Genomic DNA, 27577 nt, shown 5'->3' with positions numbered 1-27577 from the left:
AAGCATTTCATCATTACAGTAGGCTGTAGCATTCCCAAGGTGCAGGAGGTATTGGAGTGCTCACTTGCACTGTGGTGTACTCAAGAGAATAAATATAGCTCTGCAAAAAAGTGAATATTCAAACCCATTAAAACCTTTGGGGTTTTTGTTTGGTTTGTTGGGGTTTTTTTAAGTGTCTGTTTCCTTCCTGTATAACTAATTAGTAGAAAGGATGCCAAAGATTATATCAAAAGAAAGGCCTAAGTCTTTGAGAGCATCAGTGTCATGATTTTATAAGACAAGTCTGTTATTTTCCCCTTGCGAAAAAATATTAACCATTTAATGAAGCAACTTTAAAAGATGCTGGCGGCTTTATTGCTGGGTGCTGGTGTTGCACTCTGACCCATCTTAAATGGCTGGTGAAACAGGCTGTAGCAATTATATAATTGTTTCATTAAAATATGATTAAATCCAAATGCCTGTAATTGATGCTTCCTGCAAGCATTATTGAAACAGAACTTTCATGAAAGCAAATATACGTTCTTGCTGTTCACAATATTTGAACTCCAGTGGGAAGAAAATGGAAAGCAATTAGAGCAACAAAGTGGATGTTTGTAGTTTAATATTCAAAGCATGCTTTTCTTTTTCTGTTTAATTCTAATTTAATTGGGAGATTTCATGTGCTACTTACAAACCCATATATTTAGACTTTGTGTAGTTATTTAGCAGGTTTTTTGGCACGGATGTCTTCTGCATCCTGAAGGCTCTCTAGGCTGCAGTAATTTTCCAGGGTTGGTCATCTGTGTAGCCCTTAGCCATGGGATGCAATACAGAGAGATTCACTGAGGGGGAAAGATTGTTGGTGGCCACGTTAATCTGATAAATGTTCTGGAAAGTATGCTCACTCATATGGAAGAGCCAACCCTGCCTCTAAATGGTGCTGCAGTTTGGCTTGAGGCTGTAAGCATCTGCACATGAGCCCAGCTCAGTCACTGGCATTTTCTACAGGAAGTGCTGGGGGGTGACCCCATTTTTCATGCATACAGTTTGAATTGAGAAGGGTTGCATGCATCTCTTCACATTGGGGTGTGAAATTTAGCCCAGAACCAAGGCAGCAACTCCTGCCACTTGGCTCTTAATTGCTTTTTGAGTCTTTGCCAAAGGTGAAGCTCCATATGCTTTTGGTAACCACTTACCCAAATACAAAGCAAAGTGTATATGTCTAAATAAGGATGGAATAAAAGAGGCTGAACTGAAGAACTTCCAAATTGCTTGAGCGCTGGAGTAGGTTGCCTGGGAAGACTGCTGAAGCCATGGCTTGAGGCGTCTCAGAACAGGTTAAAGAAGCATCAGTCGGGAACAAGGCAGCTGGTGCAGGGGAGAGCTCTCCAGCAGTTTCTGCTTGCATGAGGCATGCCTCACTGATGAAGCATTTCTAAAGCAAATGAAGCATGTAGCTGCCCAGGGATGGTCTGTGCTGAGGCACAAAGAATTCTTAAGTGCTTGAAGTGATGCATGAGTTAGAGAGGGTGGGAGACACCAGATTACACAAGCTCTGAAGTTCAGACCAAGCTGTATTTTGATGTAATTCTGATACTCGCTTATGTCATCAGTCATAAAGCAGTGTTGCTCTTTGATGAGATCAGCAAGAATACAATGTGATAAATCAGAAAGACAAGATCAAAAAGCACTACAGTGTTTATAGTAATCTCAGTTGGCTTTCATAAATATGCGAAGTTTATAGAATTTTATAAATATACCAAGTTTATAAAAGTTTATAAATATACCAAGTTTATACATCTACCATTAGTTTATGGTATTTATCTTTCCAGGAGAAAAGCAGTACACTTTCTGGGAAGTGAGAAGTTTAAAGTATTATGTATTTGTGAAAAGGTCAGATTTCACCTTCATACATACTATTAAAGTGTATCTAAGTTTTGTTTCCCTTACTTTAAAAACTAACTGGAGCTCTTTGGAGAGCTATGATTGACTGCAAAGTCAAACCAGATAGAGACATATTTGAGATTATGAAAGGCAGGGGTTCTGAAACTCATAGTTTGTTGATTACAGAATTTGTTTCTCTGAAAACAAAGAGTCATATTGTCACTTGGACCATTTATCATTCTTCAGGTTTCGGCATAGTCCAAATTGCTGGTACTTGAGAGACTGGACCATCCACAGCTGGATCAGACAGTGCTTAAAATATGGTGCACAAGACAAAGCCTTATACACATTAAAAAACAAGGTAAGTTTTTACAAGGGCAAGTCACGAATATATTTGATCAGCTTTTTGAGAAAATGTGGCTTACCTGGAATTCCTATTGCAGCCAGATCCTGTAGACTGTGGTTTTAAGTTTAGATATTTCTTTATCAAAACAAAAATTAATATTGCATTTGAATTTTATCTTCTTTCCGAGGAAGATTTTTGTTTTTAAACAGTGTGGTGTCCAAAACATGCTAGATTCAGGAGAAGCATAAGAAGCTGATAGGCAGTGCGCCTCCTGGTCCGAAAGGCTCACATAAAGTGCCAAAACAAAGCCAGTACATCAGAAGTTAGAAGGCCTACGTCACAGAAGCCGTGCTAATCTGCTTGTATTGCTTGACTGTCACATAGCATCAGTGTGCAATGGTGTGGTTTTGATCTTTTTGTTACCTGCAGTACTATACTTGGGAAGACTTGGAAAAGCAGATTTTCACACTGGTTTTTTTTTTCCCTCTTCTTTTCTTCAGGTTCAGTATGGAATTTTCCCAGATAATTTCACTTTCAATATTTTGTTGGATTGTTTTATAAAGCAGAAGAACTACGAAGGTAAGAAAATACGTTCTGCATAAAGATGCAGTTCTGCATCCTTAGTTGTATACTCTTATATCCGCAGAGCCTTTCTTTGAATTAAAAGCTTTTAGCCATATTTTCTCTGAAGTCACCTTAAAAACACATTGCCTTCTTTCTTTAAGCTACTTTTCTGCAGGTTTATATATCTCATTTCTGTTGGATTTTTATTTGATATAATTTTGCAGTTCATAGTTTCTGCTGTGATACAAGTCTAACTTACGTGCTGACCACATCATAGGAGTTTTTAGTGACAATTAGAATGTTACAAGAATCAAAATGCATGTTGGTAGAGTTCATTTTTTGTACATTTAGTTATTCAAAAAGTTGCATAGCCTAACTGTTTAGACTTTCTGTCACTGGAGAGAGCCAGCTATGCTGAATTGCTGCATTGAGGTGCCTGTCTTCCACTATTGACTATTTAAGTGTTGAATAATCCTCTCATGTTTGATGACAAATACTTAAGATTTTCATTTCACTGCAGGTTTTCTGGTCCTGTAGACTTGCAGTGAGCTTTTCTTTGATTAAGGCTCTTGTAAAACAAATAACTGAAAGAGACAATAGAATTGCCCACTGTCTGTAGCTTTTATGTCATTAAAGTTTTACTAAATGGCAAATCAATACATATATTTATTTTATTTTGTGAGCTCCCCTATCTGTGAAGTACCCCTTATTCAATCCATATTTCTTCTCTGTGATAGGCTTGAGTTCTTTTGTTTAACAAACTGTCCTTCCTGACAGGGAGTGTCACTGGAACTCCCTGTGGAGCATCTCCAGAGCACTGTTTGCTGAATACAGTGAGTGCTGTGGGTGATCTGTGACAACATTTCTGCTCCATTGTACTCTCCTGTCACCATAGGACAGTGAATTTAAGCCAGTCTTCTCTTGTTTGTAATCTAAACACAAGAACAAAGAAGTAATTTTTCAGATTTTTTTTTTAAATGTTAATGAGTGAAGGGCTGAGCAAAGAAGAGCCAGTTGAAGAGTGTAGAGCTGAGTTTGGAAAGCTCCTTTGCTGTGGTCTCATGCTATTCAACCCATTCTTCCTTCTCGCAGTGTGTTGAGTAACCCAAGTGAGTAAGACTAATTCCATACCACCTGTCATAAGAAATTTAACATTCTCCCTGACTACTTCAAAACATTCTACAGCAATAAAGTATCAGTGAACGTGAGTGGGTATGAAAGGGAGCTGTGTAAATTTGTGCTTGCTGGTTATGTATTGTTTTCCTCCGTAGATGCTGTGTCAGTAGTAGCCGAGATCATGCTGCAAGAAAGTTTTGATGAATTATCAACACAGCTTCTTTCTCTCTATGTTTTATACCAGTACCTGGCAACCAAGCATGAACATACGGTAAGCTGACCACACAAAATGATACACAAAAAACTTTGTTTGTAAGTGTCAGTTGGGTATTCAATCTTGAGTATATTTTATTTCCCTTATGTTTATGTGGGAAAAAATAATACTAAATTTTTTTTTGTCATTAGTTTTACGCTGCAGAAGAAAGAACAAAAAGAAACACAAAATATGAAAGCCATAAAATCACTTGTAACCCTTTTTGCCCCTTCCTCTGAAAAGGAAGATGCATTGGGATTTTCAAATGTAATGTATGCCCATTGGAAGATTATGAAAAGACATTTCAGTTCAGTTCAAAGAGGACTTTATCGGTTAACAAAAAAACTGTCTCACCTCTTGTGTAGGAGCCTGTTTAGATGGGTATTGTATACCATTAGACCTTGGTAATGGTGATGTTGCAGAATTATAAAGCATTTTCACTAGGATTTTTGCTACCCAATTTGGCTTTGGGTGTATTGTTTCTAGTATGTATTTATTTTAAAGCTAAATTCGTTACATCTTTCCTGTCTCCAAGGATTTCTTATTCACATCACATTTGCTTAAGGCCAATATGGCAGTTCATGCTTTCGGAAGTGGCATTATTCTTCCTTTACAGAAGGGGCTCAGTTAGGTATCAGCAAAGGACTCTGCCATGTCCGTCGCTTTAGGCAGTTACTTCTCATGTAGTTTGACACAAGCCTTCAATAGCATGTTGTCATCCATAGAAAAATGCTTGAAGCCTCCATTTGCCTTACATGAAGCATCTTCCAAAATACATATTATAGATTCCTTAAGGTTTTACTCAACTAGATTGTAATATCAGTTTTCACTGTAGAAAACAGATGTGCATTTGCCCTGTTCTGTGTTCTCCCTCAATCCACAGAAATAAGCGTAATCACTTGTATGTGAAAAGCAGAGGGAACAAAACCTCATTTTCCCATTGTGTTTGTCCATGTTCGTGTATCCTGGCTGCAAAGATAAGAACTTGTCAATATGTATAGCATTTCATGAAAGCTGAATATGCAAGCAAGGGTTGCATGGACAAACAACACATTTAAGGCAAGCATATTTATATAGCTGTGACGTTTAATAATATATAGCTGTGGCATTTTGACACCATCCAGTGACAGCAGTAAGCTATATTTTTTTGTGTATGTATCGTACAGAGTACCATTCAACACCTCATAACGCTCAGTACCAATTCTCTGTGTTTGATTTAAGAAGTGGTGGTAAACAGAGTTATGAGACCTGCTCAGCTATTCCTGAAAATCCCATTCCCTTTTTCCCAAGGTGTGAGACAGGCCAGCCAGTGTGCTGCTGCAGACAGACCATTGGTAGTAGCTTAGGGTTCAGTAGCCTGATAAAATGTTTTTTAAATTTGAGAGCTGAATTTTGGGCAGCCTGACTATGTTAGTCCTTAGTGTATATAGCAGTGGTGATAGAGAGTGGTGATTTTTCTGCTGTTGTAAAAACCACTGAAAGCCTGACTGATCGTGGTTCTCCCCAGAAAGTTTCCTCCTTGACTGCTGCAATCACTATGATTGCTACCTTCCACTGCAAAGGTGTTAACATTAAGTTCTTGCAGTTCCTCCAGTTTGTGGAGACAAATGGGCTATTCACAAAAGAACCTAGGCCACTAAAAGCCTTGTTTTTCCAGTTGCATCTGATTTTCCTATAACATTCAGCTGGAGTGCTGAATTCAGCATGAAACAGCCCTGTCTCCTTTTATCGCTTTTCTGGATCAGGCAAATATCTTGCCTGGCTGTCAGGTGATAGTGTTTTGTGTCAGATGATAACATGCAAATTCTTGTAGCACCCAAATGGAGACACAAAACAATGCCATACTTTGAAACGACATCTTTGAATAATGCATTAAACTAGAAGGTCAAACCTTTGTGCTTTTTAAGACTGAGTGTGCCTCAGGGAATTTTTCAGAAAACTTCGACGTTTTGCCAGAGATATTTGTTTCAGGTCATAAGGTAATAAACAAGACACAAGTACCCTGCCACAAAACCCATATGTTAGCGAGTCAGACTTCCTCCATCCATTGTCTTTTTTTAGCTTCGTTTTCATCATTTTCTTAGCAATGGGAATTGTTCGTTTGCTTTCACTTGCAGTAGCGAGACATTTATCCTCAATGTTTGTGCTTCTCTGGTCTTGAAAATTGTACTGTACTATCCCATAGCAAAACAAAATTCAAACTGCTCTTGTGGTTTTCGTGTATTTACAGATAGGGTGCCATTCTTTAACCATCACCGGTCGTCTGGCTCAGACAGCTGGTACTTCTCTCTAGCTGGAGAGACAGCTGTACTTTTAATCCTCGGGCGTATAGGGGTCTTGGAGAGTTGCATATGTTCTTTTCACAATAAAGATTTTGGACTCAGAGCAGCCATTAGCAGCATATTTGTCTCTCAGAATTTTCCTATTCTAGTGAGGAATAGGGAAGCATGTATTTTACAACATACTTTTCTTTTAAGACTGCTCTAGCACAGAAGCCATGAAATTTTTTCTTCAACAGTGTTAGTCTGAAGCAAGTGGTAAGTCATACAGGACAGAGACAGAGCTTAGCTTGACCAGCGTAAATTCCTGTAGCTCTGTGTTTTGAAGGAAATGCACTGATTAACTTCCATGCAAAATCTCAACCACTGCCTTCTGGAGCGAGAGGTGTTCCTCGATATGCTGTGTACTATTCCTCAGGATATACATACTGTAACTCTGACCACTAGACGTGTTTAGTAATTTGTTACTGCTCAGGCATCTGATGGAAGCCTTATGTGCTGTCTTTGGCTGTTGCCATTTAATGTTTGTATTTGTCAAGGAACACTTACTTGGTTTACATTATTTGCAGTGGGAAGAGGAGAAAAATCTTGGAGCATCGCTAGTGCTTACAGGTCTAAAGCAAACAAGCACTGTGGGTTTTAGCTCCCAGCTGCATGGCTATGCATTCCTTGGTAAGTTTTACCTCCCTCACAGTCATCTTTTCCCTCTTGTCTTCAGTGGCTGAATTAAGTTGTCGTCTTCACTTTACTAAAATGTAATCAAGGAGAAAGCTAAGGAAAAAAAGGAGAAGTAGTGGAAGGAACAGTTTCAGAGTTAAGACTGAATCCGTTTTGTAGGCCTGGAGGATAGTACTGATTTGAATGGTATGTCCCTTATCAGACAGCTTTGGAACCTCCTTTAAGACTCCCTGCTGATTTGGATTGGCAGCGGAAAGAAAGACATTCTTAAAAGAAGTAGGGTTGGTTGGTTTGTGGACCAACAAATTTAAAAAAAACCACAAAAGTACAGAGTTCCATAACACAAATTTAAGGTTATGGACAGGAAACTTTCTTTCTAGTTAGTAAGCTTCTTAAAATAGTCCTTAAACCTCAAGGAGTTTAGAGAGCACAATCTGAAAACAACTATCTTTAAACATTTACTACTCACTGTAATGTTTCCGTTGTGAACAGCAGATACCAGTGCCTTTACCCTGTATCTGTTAAGAAGTCTTCACTGCTTATGATGTGCTGTACTATTAGAGAGCAATTAGATCAGAATATATTCAGAATTAGAGGGAAGGGGAGTGTGGTACAGGGTAAGTAACTCTTGAATTTAGTACAGACAGGTTTTGTCCTTCTCTATAAAATGGTAATTTACTTGAAAGTTGTCCTGGGAGCCCAGGACGAAAGTAATTAATAAATTTAAAATATATGATTATGCAGTTTTTCCATTACCACATTATGATGATGATGACGATGATGTTAGAATTTATTGAGGGTAATGAAAAGTGCGCTTGTTCCTAAAATGTAGCCTCAAACTATGATGTGTAGTGGCAGAGTTAGGATGCTGATTTGGATTTCTCATGACTGTAAGATAAAAACACCATTTTCAGTCAAAATGAGGGATAAATGTGAAAATTTATTTGAAAGCAGCATTTTCTGTAGAGCTGTAGTTTGTTACCCAGCGGAGATACACATACAAATAGGGACTTTGCTGTCCCATTGTCATTCAGTTTGAAGTGGTTTTTATGTCATATAGATTGGTTGAGTAGTGGCTGTATTTCAAAAATGCACTTCACTGTTGTCTGGGGGCAGCAGTACTTGTTCCATGACACTGACATTCAGTAGGTGAACAGCTATTTACTCTTACATCATGTATTCCGCAGTCTTGCCAACACTAATGGAACCAACCTCAGAGGGTGAAAGATGTCTACAGGCACAGAGTGGCTTTAAGCACCTCAGCTATTTTAATTTAACGATAGTTCATAAGCTTTGTCTGTGCACTTGTTATCTTGCTTTTCCTAAACTATTCTCTTCAAAGTAAAGAAGAGTAAGCTGTGTTTCATAGTTTTATTTCATTATGGCCAGTGGGCAGATTAGATGGAGAGCTTGGGTACAACTCTCATAAGATGATACCACTGAAGTGGTATCGTTCATTACATTGACAATGAAAAAATCAAAGCCTTAGAGTGACAATCATTGTAAATTAGTACTCACCAAGTGCAATGTGATGTACATTTCCTCTGTTATGTAGGAGTTTCATGTTCTCTATTAATTACTGTCAGAAAAAAGCCACATTGTCAGAAGTGCTGCTTATCACAGATCCTGCTAAAGTCAGTGAGACCATGTTGCACAGAATGTCTTAAAGCAAGAACCAAAATTCTGTTTTGGCAGTTCTTCCCATTTCCTCTACAGTAGAAGGAAGCTACGGTAGAAATAGGGGTACTAAGCTGTATAATTGGCCAGAGCGTGTGCTGTAAATACCGTACAGTCTGGCCATGACATATGTGTGAGTAGACCCTAAAGGCCAGAGAGTTTATTCTGGAGCCGGAGATTTAGTGCACAGATGCTGCACAGTCAGTGCCTGAAAGTTAAAGAGACATTTGTCTGAAATCTTCAGACGTCCTTCTCAGAGCTGCTGTTAAAACTGACAGACAACCAGAAAACCTAACCGCTTTTCCTCTTTTCCATCTAAACAAAATTTCTAGGAGATGGGGGACTGGGCGTGGGGAGGAACTTGAAACAAACATGTGATAGCCATGAAGGTGGGCAAAAAGAAGGGACCTTAATAAAATAATAGCAGTTCTGTCAGAGCAGCTTTGTAGAAGAGTGTGTTGCTTTTACCACAGAAGCCAAGACACTTGCTGTCACTTCTGAAAAATAGAGCGAACCCATATGGATTCTGTTAAGGCTCAAGTGTTAAAGTATTAACACTGAAATATTTTATCACAGGGAAAGTGGAGTTGAATAAAGGGCTAAGAGCTGTATACAATCTAATGCCACTGATGTGGACACCTGGATACTTGAATAGAGCCTTGCAAGTGATGGAGAATGTGGCTTCATTGTCAGGCGACAGCAAAATCTGCAAAGAAGCTGTAAGTATGAAGGCTATAATGCCCTGACCAAAGGTAATTTCATACAAGCCAAACTCCAGTAAAATCTGTGAATTCTGTGCCTTGCTAATGAGATGTTCAGCGGCACTTCAGAGGTCTGTGGAAGGCAGGAGAAGAAGTAATGTTTAGAATAGAACCATGCTCCCTTTGATATGCCAGTGATAATGTTTACTGGCATGTCTTTGGAGTTGAGTGTCTATTACTCCCACAAGCTGTTTAAGTATGTTTCCTAAATCTTCCCCCTGCATAGAGACACCTGGGTCAGTGTCACAGGAAGCACAGGAAGTGTGTGGGGATGGGAAGACACCTTTGGTTCCCAAGCTTCTGAACTCACTTGAAGACATTCTTCTTAGCAGTGAGGATGAAATAACACATCTTGTTCTTCACCCGGCTAATCCTATGTATTCTGTGCCCTCTGAGATGATGTCCTGAGTGACACTGGTCCAAAAATTTTACAGAGTGATTTCTAGAAGAACTGTAGTGCCCTGAGTTGGGGAGGATGGATAGATTCAGCCCATTTGTGAGGTCAGCTTCAACTAAGGAACTTGTGGCTTAGGAGTGCGGTGGGGCATCACGCTGATCCTGGAATCAGACATCTTAGCAAGAGTAAGTTAGGAAACCACCACCGCATGGGCTGGAGCACAGAAACAGCACTGCTAGTCATTACTAGGCTTGCAGTCTCTGCAGTCCCCTTGACAAACAAAGGCCAGGGCACTGCTCAGCAGGTTCTCCTATCTATTGGTCCATGCTGTGAAGCAGCTTTGTGTGATACTGGACAGTGCAGAGAAGGAAGTGTCACATCTGCAACTTCTGCCAGCTTGAGTTACATCTTCAGGTATATGGTTTTGGGAGTTTCTTCCTCACTCCAAGTCTGAAGAATTTAGCCTTTCATGCTTGTAATCTTTTATGCTTGCAAACCCCAGGGAAATTAAGGAATTCCTCGGCTTGCTCTGGGTTGTAGGTGAACATCCTAGTATGGGCCTGCATTGGCCTCTGGTACAACAGGTCCATAGAAGATACCATCCTTCTATGTACCAATGCTGTAACAATAGTAAACACTACTGATAATCTAGCAATGCTTTCTTCACAGAGACACTTTTTACTTTGTGCACTGAAAAACTAAGAACTTACAAGGTTGTTACTGATTGCTCACTAATGCTGGAAGTGTTTCTGTACAAATCCAGTAGTCAAGCCCTAAAAGCAATCACCATGAGAGACACACAGAAACTTCCCTGAAAAGATACTTTGCCCCATATGGATTTTAGGTAGCAGTATAAACAATGGTGCAAGTCACATGAGTTTCACCAAGCTGAGGACCAAGAGCAGGCCAGGGCGGTTTGTTATTATCGAAGTAACTGTTCTGTAATGCATTTTTGTGACCCCAATGCAGAAAGGAAAACAGGAATATATGCTGGTCGATACCCTTATCTGGTGTAAAGTAATTACAGTGTATTGATTTGCATTATCTGGCCTTTTCTACCCACATGCTTATTAAGGTCTTACTGTTAAAATCCATGCAAGACATTTTTAGTTACTATTTCTGATTAAAATGCAGTATTCCTAAGGGTGAAGGACGAGGAGCACTGACCAGGTCAATAAGGGAGTCAGTCAATTTCCACTGAATTCAGCCGCAGATAAGATGAAAACAGTTTCAAGTGCTGTAAACCCTTTTTTCCTGTAGTACCCTGGGTCTCTTGTGGGCAGGACTAGGTTGAATATTATGCAATTCTAATAAATCCATATTGAAGCACTGAGAAGTATGGGCCATGTTAAAAATCACTGTCCTTGCATGCCTGCACAATCACAAAGTTATTTGAGAAAGACATGGCCCTGGTTTTGGGAACTCAGCTCTTTTCCAAAATGTAACATTGTTTTCTGGCTGGATGAATTTCGTTATCTAAAAGGGAAGCTTTCAAAAGAACTTTTATAACTGGAGTTTTTGTATAAACATTTTCAAGTGATTCCAAATGATTATCAGTCTCTTACTTTTCTTTCAGAAATTAATGGAAGCTTAAAGCCTGTCTAGAAGGGAGTCTCTTTTCCCTCTACAATTAATATCTTAACAAAATAATAGAAATACTGTTTTAGTGTTGTGCTATATTGTTTAACTTTGAACAAGCAAGACAAGTTTTGATTTTTTTAATTGTCTGAGAAGGTCTCTAAATGAGTGCATGTATTTCCAAGCACACAGTTATTATTTCATTACTTATTTAATCCTGTTTCAGCACTGCTAGTTTAAAGATGGCATTTCAGTGTCAAGAATGTTATTTCAAATAAGCCTAATTTTTATTCCATTATCATTTTATATTTATGCTGGGAAAATTAAACTGTAATTACAAAGATCCTTTTTGCTTGGAGAAAATATCACAGAGTCAAAGGTTACACAGAGTTATTTTATCCTGCCAACAAACATTCGGGATTCATAGAAGGATAACAGCTCTTCGCATTTGTAAAAGCTAAAATTTAAATTGCAGGCAACCTGCATCTAATAATTCCAGTTATGAATAGCATGTTATTCCCAAAACAGCACCGGTATCCCTATAGCAGTTCTATATTTTGTATCAGTAATACATACAAAAATAATTTACCGAGTCCCTTAGTGAAGATAATGCGTTCTTCTGATACAAATGCAGTTAGATTAGGAGAAGGTGGTTCTCTTGCTACCTCAAAAGACTAAAACATGAAGAGAACAGAGGTGTCACAGAATAAAAATATACCTATATCAATATATTAAATGCTTACATTTCCATTTTTCCTTAAATTGTCAAACGAATGGTGGGATGGCTCCTATGACTGGAGTGTTGGAATGGAAGGTTACAGGGTCTTTAGAAAAGACAGGCCAGGCAGTCGGGGAGGGGGTGTTGCTATCTATGTCAGTGATAGGCTGGAGAGTACGGAACTCTGTCTGGGGACGGGTGATGAGGTAACAGAGTGTTTGTGGGTCAGGATCAAAGGGAGAACAGCAATGGGGGACATTACGGTGGGGATCTGTTACAGGCCGCCTGATCAAGAGGACTCTGTGGATGAAGCACTCTACAGACAGATAGGAGCAGCCTCACGCTCGCAGGCCCTTGTCCTCATGGGGGACTTCAACCATCCTGACATCTGTTGGAGGGACGGTACGGCCCGGCACAAGCAATCTAGGAGGTTCCTCGATTGTGTGGAAGACAACTTCCTCTTTCATGCAGTAGAGGAGCCGACAAGGAGAGGTGCCATGCTTGACCTCGTGCTCACCAACAGGGAGGGACTGGTTGGAAATGTGATGCTCCAGGGCAGCCTTGGCTCTAGTGATCACGAGATGGTTGAGTTTGAGATCCTCAGGACAGTGAGAAGAGCATGCAGCAAGCTCACTGCCCTGGACTTCAAGAAAGCAGACTTTGGCCTCTTCAGAAACCTGCTCAGTAAGGTTCCATGGGATACAGTCCTAGAGGGCAGGGGGGCCCAAGACTGCTGGTTGATATTCAAGGATCACCTGCTACGTGCTCAGGAGTGTTGCATCCCAACTAGAAGAAAGTGCAGCAGGAGGGCCAGGAGACCTCCATGGCTGGACAAAGAGCTGCTGAGGAAACTTAGAGGGGAAAAAGAAGCTTATAGAAGGTGGAAGTGAGGACAGGCGGCCTGGGAAGAGTATAGGAGCATTGCCCGGGAAGCTAGGGACCAGGTTAGGAAAGCTAAGGCCCAGCCAGAATTAAATCTGGCAAGGGATGTGAAAGGTAACAGGAAAGGATTCTGTAGGTACGTAGCAAATAAAAGACAGACTAGGGACAACGTGGGCCCTCTCCAAAAGCTATCGAGAGAACTGGCTGCCATGGATTTGGAGAAGGCTGAGGTTCTTAATGACTTCTTTGCCTCCATCTTCACCAGCAAATGCTCTGACCACACCACCCAAGTCTTAGAAAGCAGATGCAGGGACTGTGACAATGAAGACCTTAGGCCCACTGTAGGAGAGGATCAGGTTCGAGACCATCTTAAGAACCTGAACGTGCACAAGTCCATGGGACCTGATGAAATCCGTCCGCAGGTCCTGAAGGAGCTGGCGAATGAAGTTGCTAAACCACTGTCCATCATATTTGAAAAATCATGGCAGTCAGGTGAAGTTCCCGATGACTGGAAGAAGGATAATATAACCCCCATTTTCAAGAAGGGGAAGGTGGAAGACCCAGGGAGCTACAGACCAGTCAGCCTCAGCTCTGTGCCTGGCAAAATCTTGGAGCAGATTCTCCTGGAAAGCATGCTAAGGCACATGAAAAACAACGAGGTGGTTGATGAAAAACAATGAGGTGACAGTCAACATGGCTTCACTAAGGGGAAATCCTGCCTGACCGATTTGGTGGCCTTCTATGATGGAGCCACGGAACTGATGGACAAGGGCAGAGCAGTTGACGTCATCTGCCTGGACTTGTGCAAAGCGTTCGACACTGTCCCGCATGACATCCTTGTCTGTAAATTGGAGAGACATCAATTTGATAGATGGACCACTCGACGGATAAAGAACTTGCTGGATGGCCGCACGCAAAGAGTTGTGGTCAACGGCTCAATGTCCAGTTGGAAACCTGTAACGAGTGGTGTCCCTCAGGGATCGGTGTTGGGACCGGTCCTGTTCAACATCTTTGTCAGCGACATGGACAGTGGGATTGAGTGCGCCCTCAGCAAGTTTGCTGACGACAGCAAGCTGTGTGGTTCGGTTGATACGCTGGAGAGAAGGGATGCCATCCAGAGGGACCTTGACATGCTTGTGAGGTGGGCCGATACCGACCTTATGAAGTTTAACCAAGCCAAGTGTAAGGTCCTACACCTGGGTCAGGGCAATCCCAGGCACTGCTACAGGTTGGGCAGAGAAGGACTTGGGGGTGTTGGTTGATGAGAAACTTACCATGAGCCGGCAGTGTGCGCTTGCAGCCCAGAAAGCCAACCGTATCCTGGGCTGCATCAAAAGGAGTGTGACCAGCAGGTCAAAGGAGGTGATCCTGCCCCTCTACTCTGCTCTCGTGAGACCTCACTTGGAGTACTGTGTACAGTTCTGGTGTCCTCAACATAAAAAGGACATGGAGCTGTTGGAGCGAGTCCAGAGGAGGGCCACAAGGATGATCAGGGGCTGGAGCACCTCCCATATGAAGACAGGCTGAGAGAGTTGGGGCTGTTCAGCCTGGAGAAGAGAAGGCTGCATGGAGACCTCATAGCAGCCTTCCAGTAGGCTGCTGAAGGGGGCCTATAAGGATGCTGGGGAGGGACTCTTCCTTAGGGACTGTAGTGGTAGGACAAGGGGTAATGGGTTCAAACTTAAACAGGGGAAGTTTAGATTAGATATAAGGAAGAAGTTCTTTACAGTGAGGGTGGTGAAGCACTGGAATGGGTTGCCCAGGGAGGTTGTGGATGCTTGGCGGTGTTCAGGGCCAGGTTGGACAGAGCCTTGAGTGACATGGTTTAGTGCGAGGTGTCCCTGCCCATGGCAGGGGGGTTGGAACTAGATGATGTTAAGGTCCTTTCCGGCCCTTACTATTCTATGATTCTATGAATGATAGGAATGAGTGTGCTTGTTGCTGAACGGGTGATTTCCTTGCTTCTTTTCACGAAAGAGATACTATCTTTATACCTCTGATCATCTATTGTAGAGGTACTCTAATCATCTATTAGAGGTTATATTATTTGAACAGTCCATAGTAATATCTTATTTAGATGTATCTGTGACTGTGTGTCACGCTGGTGCTTTTACCACTGCGACTACCATTTAGCATCAGTATCTATGGCCAGATATCAGGCCAGGAGGAGGTAACAGCCTAATGCTTGACAGATCTGCAGGTACCAGTCAGCATCCGAGTCTCAGGGAGTTTTATTGTTGACAGAGGGTGGTGGAATTTTTCTCTTGTGGGTATTTAATGTCCAACCTCAAATATCCCAAGTACAGTACAAAATTCTTCCAAGAACAAGTCCCATTTCCTTCTAGAATTTGGTTTTCTTTTTATCATACACAGAAGTCATCTCAAAATACATGGTATCTCATGATGTTTTTGGTAAACATGACAGCAGTGTTAGTCAGATTTTATTTCCATGCTGTTTATGCTAACAATGACAAATGCGATTTTTCAGATTGATGCTTTGGAGGCCATTTTGCAGTCTGTCCTTAAAGCAAAACCTGGTCCAGAATCAGCTGAAGAAGTCAAGGAATTAGAGCAGAAGTCACAGTGGGCAGAATCAGAAGAAACAGAGCAGTCTAAGGTACCCGAGTACTACAGCCGATTCAAGGTAAGAGAGTTTCATTTATCTAAATATTCTAAGCTGTAGTAGATCTCCATAATACATACTAGAAAATACATATATGCTGGCTTATTATGGCTAGTAGACTGACACCCCTTCAGGAGTGTCAGGAGTCCTACCTGGCATTTTTGAAACTGATGTCATCTTACATTTTCACTTCTTCAAACAGGAAGCATCAGCCTACAAAGACATAAATGCTCAAGGCCACTTGTCTTTTATCTGTCTGCTGAGATTTTATCTTCACATTTCATACATCAAAATGATAAATCCAGTCCTGTTTGTAAAAGTGGTATGGCATTAGAGATCCATTATCTGACCTTGTGTGGGCTCTTTCTCATTAAAACATATTGTGATAGGCACGACACCATCCTGAATTTGCTGTCCGTTTGTCTGTGTTATGATTAAGTAGGAATGTTGCATTCTGTACTATCTGCATTCTGCATTCTGTACTATCACCTCCCTTTTATATTTAGGTCGTCACGCTGATGATAAGAATATGAAACACAAATCGTTGTTCATTAGGGCATAGTTATATAATTAGTGCATTGTATTTTTACCATCTCTTAGCTATGTAACAAGCTCATTTTATTTTATTATCTCTGATTTGTGCTTGTTAAAAATCAAATGTTTGAAATTAATCTGTCGTATAGTTCCTGGAGCATACCTGGAACTCTTCCCATCAGTTTCCATTGCAGCTGTCATGACCTTAGGCAGTTGTTCTGAATGCAAACCATTGTTTTCTAAAGAAATTTCAAAAGTTAAAAGACTAGTATCCTATGGTTTCACCTCACATACACACCCTTTTTCTTTCCTTAATTTTTATTTACATAAATTATTTGCCACTAATCTTTAGAAGTTAAACTCACTTTGTAGGCACTTAGAACTTTTTAATTAAAGTGTTTGGGAATCATTGGGTGCTCATCGTGTGATAATTAATGCCTGAATGAATGACAGTGAATTAGGTAAACACAACTGCCCTTTGAAGGAGGGAGTGCGACCTTTTTTTGAGTCTCTCATTGTCTGTCCATTTTCGAGCCTTGAAGAAAATAATGCAGAGTGCTCAAAACAAGGTCTAAATGTTAAACTGGAGACAGACTAGTGCCAAGAGAGTAGTTTTCTTCTCACCTCAACCTTTCCACAAGTTCCATAATTAAACCGAGTTCAGGCATTCCCTGGTGTGGCAGTGAGTCCCCTGACTTTGAGCCAACAACTACAGTCACAATGCTTAGCTCTAAGCTCTCACCAGAAAAATCTGAATATAAGAAAGACATAGTCCTCGTGAAGTCTAGGCATCCAACAGTAATTTATATGTAAATAAGCCACAATTTCTGGTTGTATGTATGAGAAAGGAGCTCTCAAGTCATAATCTGTTTCAGCTAAGCCTGAAAGAGTTCTCAGACTCTTGTCTCAAATCTATTAGGCTAGCGTCAGCAAGTCTTCCCAGTTGAACCCCTGGACACCTATGGGCATAGTTCACAGGGCTGAGAAGTTCACTAGAAATCCATACAAGCCTGAGGGAAAGTGGGAGCTCTGAAGCAACCTGGTGATGTTTGCATTCACTGCTACTGTCCCAGCACACATCATTTGCCCCCATGTCATGTAACCACAACACAGGATCTGCACTTCTGCTGAAAACACTTTGGTTGCACTTTGTCCAGCCCAGCATTAGCCACCACGTCCCGGTCTTACTCCTTGAGCTCAAAACCAATTGCTTCTGTCTGCTGCTTGCCCAGTTTTCTTTCACAAGTCGTATACACCTGGGTGTGTGAGAAAAAGCATGTGAATTTGCTCCAGATACACAGTTCTTGACTAGAACTGTAGCTTGTTCTGCATGGCTTTTATACACACACTTGGACTCCATGTCTCATACCAACCTTCAGAACAGCTGTTTGTGGAAGTACCTGAAAAAGCCATGGCAGCCTAATGGATACCATGTGTGAGTGGCAGCATGTCCTTCACTTCCACAAGCAGGACTTGAGAGCATTTGGCTCTTTCCAGATAAACCCTTTAGAGCTGTAATTTAGACTCTCTGTTTGACACTGTCATTCATACTACCTGTTTTCAGATCTGGTATGCTGAAGCTCACTACTCAGTATAATCTTCCTCAGGCAATTTTTTCCATCTGTGTCAGTGATCAGTGGGCAAGCATTTCATCACATAAATGCTGGGAACACCCTTTCTAAAAGCAGTGCTCCTTCTCTAATGGTCTGCATTCAGAGGCCTGGAGGCTGCTTATAAAAATCAATGATTTAGCCACTTAAAAATGTGCCCTTTGGTACCTCAGGACATAGAGCTTGCTTTCCTAAATAAGTTTCACTAATGTATCACAGCAGACCAGGGAAGATTCTGGGAGTTCAGTAGTACCAGTGCTGGCTTAGGAGAAAAGTCCTGATAGTTTCCAGTTTGTTGCCTGTCTGTAGTTCAGTATCATACTGCTTATGTTCAGCGCTTAAACCACCATTTCAGCACGTCCTTGGTAGTCGTTAATATGGAGAGTCTGAATGATTTAAAATAGTTACATTTAAACTGAATATCGAATCTGTAAACTTGAGTTTATCTGTAAATCTGTAAAATGAGTATAGTTGGCAGGTTTCTTCCCCAGACCCAAGCTGTATGGTCTCTTCATGTTTCTCTCTAATGCATTGTATACTTACTGACGTCTCAGAAACGACTACACCTAAATACTGCTAAGTTTGGTGTTAGTCCGTTAGCTTCAAAGCCATTGGGTTTGTTTTCATTCTTTATCATAAAATCAACACCCAAACAGAACCAAATACCCAGGCCTCTTAGACCTGCATGCCTGCTATTCTAAAGAGTCTTTAATCTGCTGTCTGTCCAGTTCAGACCTTCGAGGGTCAAGCAAAACACAATGAAGCATGCAGTTGTGTTGGCTCAGGCAGGGAAAAACAGAGAGACCTCAGAGGGAATATCATAGTTTCCTGCATAAGAACAGGGCAGAGCCTGAAGGCAGGAGCTATGGGGCAGCGCCTTTGCAGAGTATTGCCAGCAGAGGCTGAGGCAAGAGGAATACTGTGGTCCAGCAGCACAGTGCATAAGCTTCCAGTGGTAAGTGGAAGTCCAGTTATCTGTAGCCTCAGAATTGCCACGGTGTTTGGATGGGGAAGGTCCCTACATCTTCTTTCCATCATAGAATCATAGAATGGTTAGGGTTGAAACAGACCTTAAGATCATCTAGTTCCAACCCCCTGCCGTAGCCAGGGACACCTCACATTAGACCATGTCGCCCAAGGCTCTGACCAGCCTGTCCTTAAACACTGCCAGGGATGGAGCATTTACCACTTCTTTGGGCAACCTGTTCCTATAATGCAAAACAATAGGCTTTATTCAGAGGGTGCAAAAGAATCTTTTTAGGACATGTACTTACTTTAAACATTTCTGCAAGTGTGGGCTCAGTAAAATGTTTTATTTAAAAGAACGAAATGGAAAATGTGTTGCTATCTACAGAGTGAGCAAGGGGTAAAGAATATGTCAATGCCATGTCATTTTTCTCCTCCAGGAAACTCCTCTTTGGTTGTGTATCTGCACTTTTAAGGCAGTTAACCAGATTGTTAGTGAGCCATCAGGCTAAAGATTCCAGAAAGCCAGAAATAGTATCACTGGATGATTCATCATCTTAAGTGAATTAACATTTTCATGCTGCATAAAATCTAGATAAGTAAAACTCAAGAAAGAAATACTGCATGTTTTCTTACTGAAGCTCTGCTCTTAGTTTCACTATAGAGTATCGGAAAAAATATCCCTTGCTTTAGTGCTGTTGTACAGTCTATGTGAGTATAGTCAAGCCTCAGATCACAGTAACTGTTGGGAAGAAAAATCATGGAGTTACTTAGTATGTTCTTAGCAAAAGAGCATTTAAAATTATGTGCATCTGTTGAGAGGGATGCTAATGCAGGTGGTATGGAGCAATCAGTTGGTTTTGATGTAAGACACAAACCTAAGGTATTCAGATTATATTTACTGTAGTTGGCTGGTTTGTAAGTGATCTTTGTTTGTAACAGATAACTGAACTTGTAAAAATAAAGAGAATTTCAATGGTTAATTAAAAATTAAAATGAAACTTAATTTTTTTAGTTTTATTGCTCAAAAAATTATTCTAGAGGTTAGCATTTCAAGAAGTGGTAACAGCTAACCACAGCACAACACTGCTGGGATAAAGTAGTTCTCTGGCCTACATAGCCCAGTAGTTATAGTATGTGTATGTGTGTATATGTGTGTATATATATATATAATCTAACTATTATATATAGTATAGTTAGATTCAGACAGCAATGTATTGATTATTACAGAGAAGTATTTTGTGGCTATTTTGTGACTGACTGGCTCTCTCCTTTTCACTTTCTGCTAAATCCCTTTTTATGACAGGAGCTATACTCCAAGCTACATTCACTTGGCAAGGTTGAATCTGAAAGCCTGTTAACCCTGACCACCCAACTTGTCAAGGAAAAGATGCCAGCATGTGAAGTGGAAGACATTGCGAAATATGAGCAGAAGCTAAAGGAGTGGGAGCAAGAACAAGCATTTCTCATTGAGAGAGAAAGAGAGATGAGAGAAAAGGCTAAACAGGAAATGGAAGCTAAGAAGCTAGCTAAAGCATCTGCTTAGTACTGGAACTCCAAGACTGCCATAGTGATATGCATTCCTCTGTCTGAAGTGCTCACCATTATTAATATTCACTTCAGTCCCGCTACAAGTGTGACTGTATGTGACTGCTATATGGAAATTAAAGTTTTCCCATTTTGTCTGCTTCCTGAAGTAAAGCACATGTGGTTTAGAAATCTTCATCCTGTATATGATACGTTTTCCTCCCACCATCAACCAGGCAGGGGGTGGAATAGAGACAACACAAAGAAACAAAGGCACAAGAAGTAGCTTGCCTGTAATGAAAGGTGTAAAGAGTGGAAGGAACAAAAGAAGAGGGAAAAATTTCGAACACAAGTTGTTGCAGTAGGGGTTTCTCACAGGAAATAATGCCTTGGCTACTCTGAACTTCAGACACTAAGAGGATTAACGTATACTGATTGCTTTTTTTTTCCCCCAGCCCATTTGGAAAATCCAGGCTACTATACATGGAGTTGGAAGCCTAACTTTAGACTATTTTAAAAGTACTTAAAGAGTTTCAGCCTAGTGAGTTAGCACTTTTGCAGGCACTCAGATGTGCCTGCCCTATAAGGAAGTTAGAAATTTCTCATTTTACTGCTGCTGTGCTGCTCCATTTTTAAGGTCAGTAGAGAAACATGCACAATCACCTCGGCACACACTGAGGAGCCTCATACTGCAGTGCAGTTTCTTTTTATATTCTTGGCACTGTTTCATGGGGGATTTGACCTCATTCCCTTCCTGTCTCAGCTGTGTACACGGTCCCATGCCCCAATCTTCACATCAGTAAAACAATGTAGCTATTCACACAGCACAAGGAAAGGGCAAGGGAGAGAAGGATCACAGTGCATTTGTTGGTTGTGGGGTGCAACAGCATCCATGCCCGCTTATATTCCCTGTCACCACTGAATCTCATCAGCTGCACCCACTGCTTCATTCAGCTCAGGGCAGGACAAGTTCCTTGAAAACGTGCAGATCCTAGCAACAGCCCTGCTGTATTGCAACTTCCTAGGGCAACAACACTGTTGTCCCACTGTGCTTTACTAGAGGGTCTGATAAGCATTTCCAGTTTTATCATGCACCTGTCTAGTCTTACAGTGATAAAACTCACATCACAAACTTACTGTAAATCCGGTGAGAACACGCTGCAAATCTGTGAACTTGTTTTAAGTGTAGGGAAAGCACCTGCATACACCAAATACCTCTCTTATTCCCAGCAAATGAACTCAAAAGCCTGATTGCTCTTTTGCAACTTGGCGGTCAGACCCTTCACCCTGTCGTGTTAGCAAGTCCTAGTTAGCAACTAGGACTTGTAACTAGTGCAGTAAGTTGTACTTGTAACTACTAGTAAGTACTGCAGTACTTACTCATACTGCAATAAGAGAGTGCTGTCTCCAGGTAAGTGGATGATTTTGTGGCTTGGCCTAGCTAAACCAGCAGTGGATTTTCCTGGGAAAATTGTCTAACTTTCCTGATTTTTTTCCACCCCCCTATTTCTTGGTCTAAATGCTTTCTGATTATTAGAACTTAGGGAGCCTTAAGGGAGAGAAGGAAGCGAAACACATTCTTAAGAATAATTTCCTTAAAACTGGTGGCTTTAAAGAGGCCATCTCTCCTATTCCAGCTACAGGAGAATGAAGTGTCTCTTCCCTGACTGGCTATTTCACTACTTCAGTATCAACATGGGTTGTACCTCCAAAGATTCATCATCACTCCTGCTTCCAGATTCCTTTTTCAGCTTCTCTCTACAGACACTACTTTTCCCTTCTGGAGACCACAGTTTTAAGACCCTCCTTGCAGACACTTGGCCTCTAGCCACTGCAGCTGCTGATCCTGTTGCTCATGAGACACTGTTTGGCTAGGCCACAATGGGCACTGCCGAATTCTTCTTGTTTCTTGTTATCATCTGCTTCTTGCCAGCCCAAGGAGCCTCTTTCTGGCCCCACCTCCCCCTTCCCTCACCCTATTTGGTAGATACGCCAGGCTGCTAATGCTAATTGAGCTCCAACAAGCTGCCGGCTGCCATACCCCCCACTCCCTCAGAGCATGCTTCACTTCCCCCACAACTAACACCCTTTGTGTTTATTTAGACTTAACTATTACAGCAATAGGAGAAAAAATCCTCCTCTAAGCTCTGAGTAGCTTGTTAATGAATATCACAGGTTGCCTCCTTGTTTTACTCCCAGCACTATGGGTTTGAATGCTTTGAACCCAGTCCAAAGCCTAAGCTTAAACACTTCTACCCCGGGGGGGGGGGCGGGGGCGCGGAGGAGAGGGGGGAAGTGCTGCCTATGGCTCTGTAGGAAACAAAGCAGATTCCTGGGGCCACATGAAGGACATCAAACCCAAGACCTGCAGCAGAGGGTCCAAACCATTTGTGGCTTTAGAAGCCAAAAGTTCTGCCAAACTCTCGTATTCATCTGTCCCCTTGGTACCACCCTGAGCAAGAAATCACTTCTGACACTTCCACCAGCTGCACACTGGAGCTCCTCTTCCCTCCCTTTTGTGCCCAAGCCAAGTATTTCTCCATGATCTAGTAGCTTCCATCACCCCTCCCCACCCCAGGTCTCACCAGTCTCTCGATAGCAACTGGCTTCTGCCAAACCAATGTTTTCTCACCTAACAAATTCTCACATTTCCCACAAGCATACGTGCATCTTCTTGAATTCCTCAGCAATCCTCATCGCTGCTTCCCTTTGACCTTCCCCTGGATCCCCTTCAAGCTCCTCTCGTGTATCATCTCACGTTTATTTCTTCCTCTTCCCAAGGAGGTTGGCCATGTCTCTGCCCCACATGCCCATTTTAGACAGCAGTGTCCCTGCAGCTCTGGAGACAGCAAGCAGCCCAGGTTACTAAGTGCTTGGGCACCCTGAGATTTGTAGATCCTGGATACAACTCAAGAGGTTGGAAACATGAATTACCAACTGAAGCTTGAGGGAGGAGAGGAAGGTGCTCTCCTCTTTAGTGATCTGACTTACCCACTAGCTTTGAGCAAGGTCAGCAGTGAGACGAACAGTGAGATGGGTTAATTCACAGACCAGTGCTGTTCAGGCATGTGCTCAGCTTCCTAAGGGAGACATGGATGGTAGCTGTGCACCGCAAATGCAGCAGATGAAAAATCAACAGAATAGCAGCTAAGTCAGCTTGACTTGCCTGCTTTTCTCCTTCCCACTCCTGAAAAAGTAAGATAAGATTTCACACTTTGCCCCCTTGCATAAGTCATGTTGCACACACAACCTGGTTTTCAGTTTCTTGCTGTATTACTCTTCAAAAGAAGTTTGAAGAACACTTGCAGCAACAGCTAAGAGTGAAACTGGGCCCTAGGTAGTCAAAAGCACTTCTATCTAGGTGCCCATGGCTTTCTGTGCACTCCTATGATAGCCATCACTTAACTGTGATGCCAACTGCATTCAGAACTGGGGCGGCAGCTTTTGATCTGCTGCTACATGAGCTCTGTTGGTAAGGGAAGAATGTGGACGTGTGTACGTATGCATCTAAAAAAAAAATAAAAAATATGTTTTGTGCTGTGCAAACAAAAAAAGCTTCCAAGTTCATCCCGTCCTGTGCCGTGGTAGTCATTCAGTGCAAGCTCATAACCCAGTGAGCACTTCCTCATTAGGACACTGAAGCCTTTTGAAGTGTCGCTGCTCCTTGCTGCACTGTTTCAGACAGCTGTCTAGACCTTTCTGTACGTGGATGGGACTAGCAAAATATTTCCTGGAGAGGACAGACCAAAATCTGTTTTGGTAGTAGCACTATCTCCTTTTTTTGGATCACCTCTCCCAGAAGTGCTCCTTCATCTCCTGTTTTCATTTGTGACTACAGCTATGATTTGGATTAAAGCTGTTGCAGTTTCTCCCGTGTCAGTATATTTCTAAGTCACAGGAGTGCATCTCTCTTTGTGAAAGTTTCTGAATAATTTCCCTGCTTGTTATCCTGGTGTCTGTGTAGCTAAAGGCAGGGGAAAATCTCCCAGTACTAGAAGCAATACATTTGTGCGCACGCTGTGCGTGCAAACAAGGTGATTGGCAGCCTAGATAATACCTGCCTTTGGTAACACTCACGGTACAGCATTGACAGATTTGCACATGGTAGGCAGTGTTAAGAGCTCTCCCGTATTTCCTGAGGTGTGGGAGAGACCCTTCTCTCAACAATACTAGCCAAAAGATACAGAAACCAGGACAAATGCAAAGCCTGTTTGGTATATTGGCATGAATTCAAATGCTGTTAGGAGAAAAAACCCAGCACTTTAAAGGTAAAAGCTTTCACTTTTAATTCAAAAAGCAGCTTCCCAATTCAAATCCATGGCAGACATCAAACACACGCTGATCAGGCAAGTAAATGTGTAACTCTTCCTCCTGTAAGTGTCACTGGCTTCCAGTGCAGCACAGAAGGTCATTATCCATTATTCACGAGAGGAAAATTACATATTTATTCCCTTGCAACTCAAATAAATGCTGCCTGAAGCCTTGCACAGATGGGCCCTACTTATGGTAACACCCGGCCTTGCCAAGATAAGGTTACTAGATGCTCTCAGACCTGGTCGTACACACTGCGGTGGTATTGAGCCCCTTCCCACAGCTTCAAGCACTTGCTCCCTCCCCAGTGGCCTGTCCCAGCTGCTTGCCTGCCTGTCCCAGGGCTCCTGTTCACCCTCAAACTGGGGGACCAGGATGATGGCTTACCTCAGCTGCAGATGGAGGTTGGCTGGTGCAAGGGGGTTTCTGGCATGAGCAGCCATCACTGTGCCAGGCAGAAGACAGCCCAGGGCATAGGTTAGCAAGCGTCCTCTCTTCCTCCACCTCCTGAGGAAGGTGAAGTCAGACAGGTACAAAAGGGAACTGTACTCATGGCTTTGAGGCATGCAAGATATGGTCCGCTGAACAGCATCTGATTTGCAAGTACTGCTCTGGTTTTGCAGATGTGATACATGTAATAGAAAACTGTCCGATCTACTTTGGGTCAGTCTCCCTGTGGAAATACATATGTTTCAGTAGTCACAAAGCTGTCACTGAACTCAGCTAGCAATTGCATAGTGCTAACTCTGTTGCTGCTTTTAAACCTTTCTGATACACTGAAGTCCACTCAACCCATTCTAAATTGCAGATGCCCCAGGCACAGAAATAGCATTAGAGCCCTTGTGACAAGCACATGAGATTATCAGGAAAAAATTCAGCTATGTCTTGTTTATTGCAAAGCCTGATGATTCCTCTCTTAAATGAACTGGAAAAGGAAGTTTAAAGCATGTTCTGGTCTTTATACATGGCAACTGCTGCTATATTTGCATCTTCTGAAACTGTAAACTCTCACTGGCAATACTGACTTGCAGACTGGGGACATTCATATTAACTATTTAAGTGGCTCATTGGTTCAGTTTACCTTCAACTCTTTAAGCTAAGAAAGTAACACAGCTGAGCTGAGATAACACAAGGTTTGTAAAAGCTCAGCCAAAATTAATTTCTGGGCCTTAACAGCTATACTGAGTATGACCTCAGTGTAGATACGGTTATGTATATTTATATTTAGTTTTGTTGTATTAGGACTTCAGTTCCATCTATATTTCACTTATCTTGTATGTGTAATTTACAACACAGGAGATGGCCAAGCTGTAGTACAATGTATAAATCATGGTATGCAATTATTTTGGCAGTGAAGCTGGCAGCAGATGCACTGTCAACCTCCACCCCTGCCTTGCCGGCTATTTACACTGGAGCTGGTAATGCTGGAGTTGCTGAACTGCAGACATGCAGCTACGTAAAGTGGTAAGTATCCATGAGAACCAGCGAACAGAGCTTATGCAGATTACAGCACCTGTATTTCTCCTCAGTATTTCATTTCTGATGGAAATGATGCTGAGCATGCAGTCAAAAAACAGCAAATCCCCTGGTAAACTGAGGACACTCAGCATTACTCAGCCTCTGGTGGGTTTAGGCTGAATCTGAAGACAGCACGTGTAGCACAATAGCGAACAATGTCTGGGGGCTTCATGCTAGTGTGGACTAGTGTCTGTCGTAGGTGAAAGTAGGGACCACAGCTGTACATAGTGGTCAAAAACTTCACTACGTGGAGAACATGTAGCCTAAGTACAGCATGTCCAGAGAAACCCTCCAGGAAAACAGAGCTTTGGTGCAATACTGGGAATGAACTGGATCTATGAGGTGTCACCATGGCTATTACTCAAGAGACCCTGGTCACCTCTTTTCACCCCATCCTAAGAACCATGAAAAGCAACAATTTCCTCCCAACCACTGAACACTAGAAATAAGGTCTAGGATGCCACTAGACAGATCCCTCATTTTAGGTAGACCAGAAACTTGCGAGTGACTATCATTTCCCTATGCCATCTGAAATACTTGATAAGCTGACTGGTTTCTTCGTTAACAACACTAGTGGAAATGAAATTTCTCTTTCTCAGCAGCAGTGTTGAGGAAAGGAGCTTTCATTTGGCAAGCCTCAGACCAGGCTGGCCTGCCCCTATTCTTGTGCCATGGGTGGTTCCACCTGTGCAAATCCAGGACTTGACTTAACCCTACAACTGCAGGTGAATAATGGGGTTTGAAGCCTGACCTGGTCTGCTTTGCACAATCATTTTAATATATTTTAGGTAGCATCAGGCTATTCTACCACAAAGGCTCAAAAAACCTTGACATACACATCTGCAGCAAAACTACAAAGGTGGAAAGCCTGATCTTACAGCATCACTTTACCAGAAGGAGAGGAAAAATCTGATGTTTATAGAGAAAAAAACTAAACTGAGCTTCACCAAACGCTCCGTCCCCTCTCATGGGGATTGCTGGGCAGCAGCAGTCAGGAAGAGTCCATGTCCACTGAAAACAAGCTGCACACTCTTGTTAAACTGCAACAACTTTGGAAAACACCTCTTTTCCAAACCAGGGTGGGCTCAGTTTGATGTAACTTTGTTGGTTATCATCTCTGACACAGCTCCTTGAACATGTATTTACTGAAAACGAGGTGTTTTCTCATGCTGCTGAGGGATACAAAAATGAGAACAGAAAAAAGCCATGTCATGGTAGATCATGGTAATGCTTTACACAAGGAATAGAAGTAATATCTTCCGCATTTGCTTTCCAATTTCTAAATAGTGATTGGTTCTTATCTGGCAGTTAAGTAGTCATTACTCTTTTGAGAAAAAATCCATACAGTAGATAATCATGATTGAAGGAAAGGGAGA

General features: G+C 41.9%; 1 protein-coding gene across 1 annotated transcript in view; it reads left to right on the top strand.

Moving 5' to 3' along the window:
- The window catches only part of MRPS27 (mitochondrial ribosomal protein S27), a 50624-nt gene extending 30056 nt beyond the window's left edge, over window positions 1-20568 (top strand). Inside the window, exons 5-11 of the mRNA XM_030512805.1 lie at window positions 2110-2224; window positions 2710-2788; window positions 4045-4160; window positions 6991-7093; window positions 9353-9495; window positions 15601-15756; window positions 20152-20568. Coding sequence (XP_030368665.1) covers window positions 2110-2224; window positions 2710-2788; window positions 4045-4160; window positions 6991-7093; window positions 9353-9495; window positions 15601-15756; window positions 20152-20391 — 952 coding nt within the window. The 3' untranslated portion in view covers window positions 20392-20568. The remainder of the gene's footprint in view (window positions 1-2109; window positions 2225-2709; window positions 2789-4044; window positions 4161-6990; window positions 7094-9352; window positions 9496-15600; window positions 15757-20151) is intronic.
- Window positions 20569-27577: the final 7009 nt, after the last annotated feature.

This window comes from Strigops habroptila, chromosome Z (genome assembly GCF_004027225.2).
Source record: "Strigops habroptila isolate Jane chromosome Z, bStrHab1.2.pri, whole genome shotgun sequence".
In the NCBI taxonomy this organism is placed as follows: Eukaryota; Metazoa; Chordata; class Aves; order Psittaciformes; family Psittacidae; genus Strigops; species Strigops habroptila.
Note: the sequence above shows the minus strand (reverse complement) of the source record. Positions and strands in the feature narration are given on the sequence as shown.